This window comes from Poromitra crassiceps, assembly GCF_964638095.1.
Source record: "Poromitra crassiceps genome assembly, chromosome: 9".
NCBI lineage: Eukaryota > Metazoa > Chordata > Actinopteri > Beryciformes > Melamphaidae > Poromitra > Poromitra crassiceps.
The window spans coordinates 49,369,758-49,378,526 of record NC_139630.1 but is presented as its reverse complement, the minus strand read 5'-3'; the positions used below and the strand labels follow the sequence as shown (position 1 = coordinate 49,378,526).

General features: G+C 43.3%; 1 protein-coding gene across 1 annotated transcript in view; it reads left to right on the top strand.

The window, feature by feature from the left end:
• Window positions 1-7,441, top strand: part of LOC310782617 (testis development-related protein) — a 19,744-nt gene extending 12,303 nt beyond the window's left edge. Inside the window, exons 3-4 of the mRNA XM_083643301.1 lie at window positions 2,015-2,112; window positions 5,415-7,441. Of these exons, the coding sequence (XP_083499427.1) occupies window positions 2,015-2,112; window positions 5,415-5,856 (540 nt within the window). The 3' untranslated portion in view covers window positions 5,857-7,441. The remainder of the gene's footprint in view (window positions 1-2,014; window positions 2,113-5,414) is intronic.
• Window positions 7,442-8,769: the final 1,328 nt, after the last annotated feature.

Below are 8,769 nucleotides of genomic sequence, written 5' to 3'. Positions count from 1 at the left end.
TGAAATAGCTGACGGATGAAATTCTATGAATATTTCTTGATGATAATAAACACAGGAAGATGGCAGCGCTCTGGCCCTCAGGGATGTTATGATGGTGCAGAGAGAAGAGGACAGTTGTTTTCATTCATCAGCAACTGTGCATCTGTGAGAAGAGATCAATGGAGGATTCTGATATAGAGAAAGTGTAATATATATATATATATATATATTGTAAGTACAGTATGTATGACATAGGAAGTGTGTGTGTGTGTGTGTGTGTGTGTGTGTGTGTGTGCGCGCGTGTGCATGTGCGTGTGTGTGTGTGTGTGTGTGTGTGTGTGTATGTGTGTGTGTGTGTGTGTGTGTGTGTGTGTGCGCGTGTGCATGTGCGTGTGTGTGTGTGTGTGTGTGTGTGTGTGTGTGTGTGTGTGTGTGTGTGTGTGTGTGTGCGTGCTTCTGTGAGCTGGATGACAATGTAGAGCGTGTGTATATCCCCTTGTTTAGTACAAACGGTGCTGTTTAAAGCCATGTGCTGTGAAGTACTGACGCTTGATCTTGGGACAGACAGTTCTTAGCATTGTAGGTCTTCCTGTGTGGATGGTGAGGTGACGGCTTCCCCCTCCAGCTGCTTGTTTGTTGTTCGGTGTTGTCACATCCTTTGGTCTGGAACAAAATGGTGTTGTGTAAGTAAGGACTTTGAGTACCTCCGCTATAGGTAAAACCTTTGCAGGAAAGAGACAGTTTAAAGGGTCGCCAGTTCACCATCAAACAATGCCGTCCACACTGAGAATGTCCCGATAACAGTGAGGCAACGCAGGACGCGGATGTGAGTAGGGGTAAATGCTATGATGACCTTGACGGTTGACATTGGGAAGGCTTCGCAGGCGCGGGGGAGAAGCGGAGCCAGCATTGTGTTCTGTAAGGGCCGAGCGGGGCGGTACCGGCGCTCCAAGGTGAGCGGCGAGGGCAGGGAGGAATTCTGATGTGACAGGAGAGTCCGGGGGCTCAGAGCGAGCGGAGGCTCTTCCACTGGAATGCAGTGTGTACGCACTCACTGCCAAGTCAACATCACTCAGACTCTCTCTCTCTCTCTCTCTCTCTCTCTCTCTCTCTCTCTCTCTCTCTCTTCTTTCTCTCTCTCTCCCTCTCTGTCTCCCTCTCTCTCTCTATCAATCTTTTCTGAAAGCCAGCAGACATGGAATAGAACAGAACAGAACAGAACAGAACAGAATGCTTGCTTCTGAAAATAAACCTGGAACACTTCATTTTGATATTCACTCTTAATAACCTTGGGATATTGTGGTCACAGTGCCCTTGTTGCTAAAACATTTTAATCTCCAAAATGTCAGCTTTTCAGCAATGAAGAAAAGCAGCTGTGTTGTTTTTTTTAAGTTTATCTAACTTTTTTTTTTAAAGTTTCATGAACCCAATGCCAGAGAGTTTTCGCAACCTGTGAAGGAACATGTAATCCTTAGTTGAAGTTCGAACAAAATTGTTATGAGTTATTCGTTTTTCTCCTGATAGCAATGATAAGAATATGGTGAAGTAGGTAGGTTGGATGTGCAGAGGGAGTATGACTATAGTATAACATTATGAAGTATTGGGCTACTATTGACTACCGGTAGCTTACCGTACTTAATGGCCACAAATACATTGTGACTCAATAACCATCGCAATACAATTATTACAATTATTAATTGTTGTAGAAAAACCGTCGACCTGCACTTTTAGTGATTTTCATTTTCTACCTTTACATGAAGATTTGCATGATTTACTTATATATACTTACTTATATACACATATAGAGCGAGTTTCATGACTGCAGAGCTCATGAAAAAAAAACATAAAATACCCTTTAAAACCCATAAACTTTCAATAATGCAACAATCGACTGCTTTTCTAAATTCCAGCCAGCTTGACTTTATGGGGGAGCATAAATCATTCACAAAGAGGCATCCGAGATAGCGAGCTAAACGTGCAACAGATGAGTTTGGTCATTGCTGCTTCTTCTCATGACTGCTGCTTTCTCACACAGGAGGCCAAGGTGAAGAAGATGAGGGAGAAGAAGATGTTCTCTTCTAAAGATGACGAGCTCTTCCTGCTGACCGGGGTCAAGCTGGCAGACCGCAGAGGGTGAGCTTACACACACAGGAGGGTCTCTCTTCCTTCCTGTTGGCATTACAAAGTTATTACGTCTTCCCATGTTACAGCCTGTTGACAGATAGATAATGTTAGTCGACACGGTTAACTTTGACGGCAGGATGAGAGAAAAATAATAATTGTATAAATAAATGTAACATCTATAAATGTTTAGATTAGGTTCAACAATGATCTGAAACAACAAGGTTTGTATGGGGATTTATGAGTGGAGGACAGGTTGTATGTGTTTATCATGTCTTTTATGCGTGGACAGAGGCCAACAACTAGCCTGGGTAAACCCAGCCCCCAGTGACCTGCTCTCAGGCTTAGCAGGGTAGTCACAAGGTAGTGACTGAGAGCAGGTCTGAGAGCAGGTCACGTGGCGGCTGGGTTTACCCAGGCTAGCCAACAACAGCTTGTCAGAGCCATTACTTATGCACACTAGGGTTAGAGCGATATATTGATTTGATCAGGCCTTTTATTAAATATCAGATATCAGTGGGTCAGTGTGGTCCAGCTCTGATGTGATGAAGGTAACGTTACATTACATTACATGATGTTATTTAGCAGACACTTTTGTCCAAAGCGACTCTTATAAGTGCATTTTGTCAACAGTAGTGAAACCAGCTGTGTATAACAGCCTTCATTATCTAACTTTTTTAATAGGAAGAAGATTAGAATATGCTCACAAATGTATACAGTAACAAGGTGTCATGTTCTGTTGACATGAAAGAAACACTATAAAATCTTTTAAACATGTTTTAACCTCCAAGTCGCAACATTATAGATCAGGTTCCCCTGGGGCTTGAACCCAGGACCTTCAGACAGACGTGATGACTGCTACACTATGGAACCACTTAAGTCAGTGTAAAACCTGCAATGATTTTTTTTGTACAGTTTATTTAATTAATTTGGATAGTTCAGCATTTTTTTGTAAATTAATAATTTCTTCATTTAAAACCCAGAATTGAATTAAATTAAGGAGCTTCTATTTTTTTTAAATTGCCATAATGACTGTTACAGAGGCTTTTTCACCCTGCCATGAACACAATTCCAGGTGGAATCTGAATCCTTGTAATTTGGTCAAATTTAAAGATATTCAATATTGGTAGAAAATAGTGGTATTGATATCAGGGTTTGCTTTTAAAAACCCATATTGCTCGAACCCTACTGCAAACAAATAGAAAGAGAGGCAAATGCCTTCAAAACGTTCAGTAATCTTTCTAGTCTCTTGTCCCTTCACAGTGTTCACAGTGTTCAGTGTTCACAGTTGCCTCCTTCTCTGAGTGTGTTCACTGTGTTCACCATTTCTGGTTCACATCATGTTAATGGAGACATGTTCAGTGGCCATTACTGGTCAAGTGGGTGTAGGAAAAATATTTACACCCCTGAATGGAAATAATGGCTGCACGTCCAACCACTCATATTAGTTTACATACTGTATAAGATAGAGCTGCGTTCGCCAGCCCTCATCAGCTCGCCGACCCCCTTGAGGAAGTGGAATGTGTATGGAGAGGAAAACCCAAATAAATCACCCCACTGGGAATTCCTATATAATGGCTCGCTGTGTGTTTAGATGTCTGAAACACACCCGCTTCCCCTCCTGTCTCTTACGTCTTCACATTCCAGTATCCTGTTGTATTGAAAATGTGTGTTCCCACTTCCTGATTACTGTATATATGGGTATGCTGCAACTTTATGTTGCAAATAACTTGGACTATGGATCGGTCTCCATTCGTTTGTTTGTTTGTTTATTCGTCCGTCCGTCTGAAAAGTGAGTGATGACGTTCCACCGTTGGTCGGCCATGGCACACCCAGAGACGGTGTGAGTTGGTGCATGCGCGGTCTCCCTACTGATCTGGTGGAACCCCAGTGGTTGGACCAGACACTGACAGGGCAGGAATCCGTGCCAGCCTCAGACAGTGCTGCCTGCCTGCCCTGTAGGCTGCACATATAACTTTGCAAATAACATGCAAAAAATTGCAAAAAGATATATATATATCTATCTTAGTTTAATGAAGATGCAAAAAGAAATATGATAGATATGGCTATGTATGTATATGATATGATATGATAGCTGCACTGAGGACAGGCCGCCCACAGTGGGGCCGGGAACTGCCAGGGGATTGGCTCTCTCCTGGGGACACCACCTGTACTGTAGCCAACTACTATAATTGGAGAGTGATAATTGGAGTGTGTCCTTGAGTGCTTGGTTCATCATCTCCAGAGTCCCCACCCTAGAATTGAGCGCGCACATCGCACAGAAATTCTGTTAATCTTAATATACAGTAGTCTCAACGCCAGACCCATGAGAGTTCTTACGCTGATACACTACGTTACGGCATGCTGCAGAGCTCTCTCTGGGTCTGGAACACTTTCCCTCAGAGGGCTGGTTATGGGAGGGAACCGTTCACTTGGCCAGTCATATGCCAGTGATGGCTTCAGTCCTCTCCAATCGGTAACGACTTTGCGATCAGACAACACGGGAGGTGCAGCCCATTTTTCGAACCGCTCTCTCATCGGTGCTACGACTTGTCACTCATTCAATTTCAACCCGCCTTCAAAACCAGCAGTGGCTTTGAACTGGCACAGACTCATATGTAGTATGCGGAGCGCAGCGATTCAACGTAATATTTGAGTCTGGGGAGAGACTAATCTTAATATGACGTGAGGTTCAGTTAGCTTTGCACAGAAACAGCCAGTAGAAATACTTTTTACTTTTATACTTGATTGCATTTCAGAGCCTTGATTACATTTCAGAGAGTAAACAAGTTGAATCAGTAATTCTACTTTTACCAGTCTTTTTATGTCTCCGCCAGCGATAGCCAGGCCGGAGGCATTATGGTTTCAGGTTGTCCGTCCGTCCGTCCGTCCGTATGTCCGTCCGTCCGTCCATCCGATGTTCGTTAACGCGATATCTGAGGAACGCCTTGACCTCCAAATGTCGACTTGGACTCCAGGATGAACTGATTAGATTTTGGTGGTCAAAGGTCAAAGTTAAAGGTCACTGTGACCTCACAAACACCATTTGCAAGCTTGTTAACGCGATATCTCAGGAACGCCTTTACGGAATTTCTTCACATTTGGCTCAAACATCAAAGTATGGACAGCCATGGATGTCAAGTGCTCACTTGTTGGCGGAGGCATATATCCGCGGTGCAGTCGTTGTAGTTTTAGACAAGTAACTGTACTTCTATTTAAGTAAAGGATGTGTGTACCTTCCCCATCTCCGTCTCTTTGCCTGTTAAAGTGTGTACCTCTCTTCCTTTCTCTGCTGTTCTCTATTCATGGTCAAGATCTCACAAGAAAATCAAGGACGACGAGAAGGACAAGGAGAAGGAGAAGAAGGACAAGCCGGAGAAGAGCCACTGTTTCTGGGAGAGCGTCACCATGACGATGAGGCAGATCTCGCCTGCCAAGAAGCTGGAGAAGATGGAGGGCTGGGAGCCGCCACAGCTCGGGGACGGGACCGAGACGGTGACCGACGAGGCCCCGGAGGCCGAGAGCCAGACCGGGGATTCGCCGGTGTCCTTCCCCCAGTCCCTGGGTCCCCCGCTGGGCCTGGCCTCCTGGGCCGGCCGGGGCCTGGAGGAAGACTCCTCACGCTACGCTAACCTGTCGGACTCCAGGAATTCCACGGCAGTCAGGTGGACGGCCCGCGCCAAAGGCAAACTGGCCGGCATGAGCAGGCGGGGGCGAGGGATTGTGTCGGAGAGCTCGTGGGAGGGGTTTAAATAATAGCCACGGCCCCTTTTTAAACCTGAGACCACCGCCCCCTCCCCTTCCTCTGCTCCATCAGTTCAAGAGGAGGGAGAGTTGAACCAAATACCTGTTTGTCTCCATAGTTCCTGACGAAAGCGTTATTACTGTCAACTGTGTTGAGAAGCTGTAGCGTAGCCCTGAACGAGACACAGCTTTTTGCAGTCTGTCCTTACTTTATATACAGTATATTATATTTTTAACTTTACAGAAACCTTGAAAACAAATGTGTCAGGTTTATCTGTGGGCTTTGAGCTGACAGTTTGATGAGACAGTTGCCATCTTGAATCAATAAGATAGAAGCCTTACATTACTGTACCATTTAAGCTGTGATAAACACTGGCCTTTAGATATTTTATATTACCTACCAAGCAATGAGAACAATGATTTTTTTTATACTGTTGATCCAAAAGAGTTATGCAAACCATGCAAACCTACCAGCCTGCTACTGTCGACTTTATATTAGAATGATTTTCCACACTTTTCCTTCTATGCAGTTAAAGCCTGTGAACGAAGAATGTGAGTCTGAAGCCTTAACTTATACATGGGCTTACTGTAAGTGCTTTGTGCAATCATTGAACATCTTATGGAATCTTTGTTGGGCACTGGACATCTACGTGTGTGTGTGTGTGTGTGTGTGTGTGTGTGTGTGTGTGTGTGTGTGTGTGTGTGTGTGTGTGTGTGTGTGTGTGTGTGTGTGTGTGTGTGTGTGTGTGTGTGTGTGTGTGTGTGTGTGTGTGTGTGTGTGTGTGTGTGTGTGTGTGTGTGTGTGAGAGAGAGAGATAGAGATATGGGGGTGTCATTGAGAGGAGAGAGGGGATTTATGCAGTTGTGTTCTGAGGTTCCTCTTGATGTTTTGGGAGCATACGGGGGTAATGAATGTAATATATGTCCACTTACAGTATGTGGTCTAAAAATTAAGCCCCCCCCCCCCAGTGTCATAGATTGATACTCTTATAAATTTGATGCTGTTATTTATATAAACTGTACTGATGAAAAGATTAGAGCCAAATTCTGTTTATACCAAGACTACTATTTGTCAAGAACGCCGTGAAATTCTTATCAGATGAACTGCATCATGTGTTTTCTGTAAATTTGACCAAACTGCCTTCTCTGACCAAACGCCTGCCATGCGTCCTCCCAGCATGCACTTCTGCTGCGGCCGCCTTGAGACACTCCCCGCGTCGTTTTCAGGGTGCCGTTTGCTTCCCCAGCAGCAAGTGCTCGAGCAGAAGTTTGAAAGGACTGTGATTTGTGTTGAAAAAAGCTGGTAAGATATTTTGTGCTGCCTCTGTTCGAGTATTTGAATAATCCTATTATATGACTGAGATATTGAAGTGTGATTTTCTTTTCTGCAATGATTGTTTCGGATTTTTAACGCTTCCCACTTGCAGGTGGCCTTTTCTTCTCTCTTCTCTTCTTTTTCTTGGTTTGAATCTGTTTTACTGAGTCTGTCTGATACTGAAGTCTGCCTCGTCGCAGCCAAGAGTGTGCACAGATATGGTGTATTCACAAAAAAGCAGGTTCACATTTTCTCAACCAGAATAAAGATGTGCCCTGGACAGTCTGGCTTGACTTATTTCAACACCTTCCAGTCTGAACTGAATGTAGGCTTTGGTTTAGCGGACGTTGCTTTCAACACAGGGATGGTTTACACCGATACTGTGGCCAAAACAGAAAGAGTTTACCTCAGTCCATCATCACAAGGCCTTTAAAGCCAGCCAACCTCTTCCATAGCTTCAGACCATTTCAAAAAGTAAAATGGCCGAAAATGTTACTTAAAGGGACACTGCTGATTTTCAATGCTGATTTATTTTGCACAGAATCTCACACATATCCGAAAGGTGTAAACAGTTGTGTAAGCATTCATTTAGTTTGACAGTTATTGAGAGTTGATTTGTGTAAAGTTGTGGACCAGTGATGTCATTCATGCACAAATGACATCACTGGTCCACACCGTAACTGTGTGGACCAGTGAGGCGGAGTGTCCCTTAAGCATTATTTTTGCTAACATTTCTCAAGATTTTGTTTCCTGTTTAAAAAAAACATATTTTACCTGTACCAATATTAAACATACATGCTGTGTCAAAATGTCTAAATATTTAACTTAGTACAAGGATGTGACTGCCACTTTTGTCTTCTACTAATTAGTAAAGGGTCAACTTGTGGAGTTCAATTTATAGTAGCTTACTGTGCAAAGGTCTTAGGCACAAATAAGAAAAAGTAATTAAAATAAATCAATAAAATGAGAGGAAAAAAGGCCTAAGACACTTGCACAATATATATATTTTTAATTATCTACAGTTTGCTGAAGTCAGGAAAAGAGTCACAGCAGCCGCTCCAGGCTGCACTGGTCTGATAATGGCTCATCATCTTTCTACAGCAGTGGGTTTCAACCTTTTGCGCCTGTGGTACAAGACAAAATCTCAAGGCACACCTCTATATCTGTGCAAAATAGCCTCTATAACAGTCATTCAGGAATTAATTTGAAACTTTGTAAAATTACTATCAAAGCAACAACACAACCACTTTTTGTATAGTTTTAGGGTATATTTGCAATGATAATAATAATAATGTATGGTTGTCACAAAAATCCCAAGGCACACCTGGACTTGCCTGCCTATAGGCACACCATTTGGGAAGCACTGTTCTACCGGATAGAGTTGCCCTTAGTCACCAGTGCAGAATGTGTCAGAGGCCTTAGGAAAAAATATTAAGAAATTGATATTCTCATTGGACTGTTCACATTTCTTAGTTCCTATTGTCCACCCAGCTCCTCATACAATAACCAACAAAAGGTCAAATAATCCCCCCCCCCAAAAAGAAAAACAACCACACACATGGGCAGGTTTTTAGAAATATTTAATCATTATATAGCTAGATTCTGTCCCG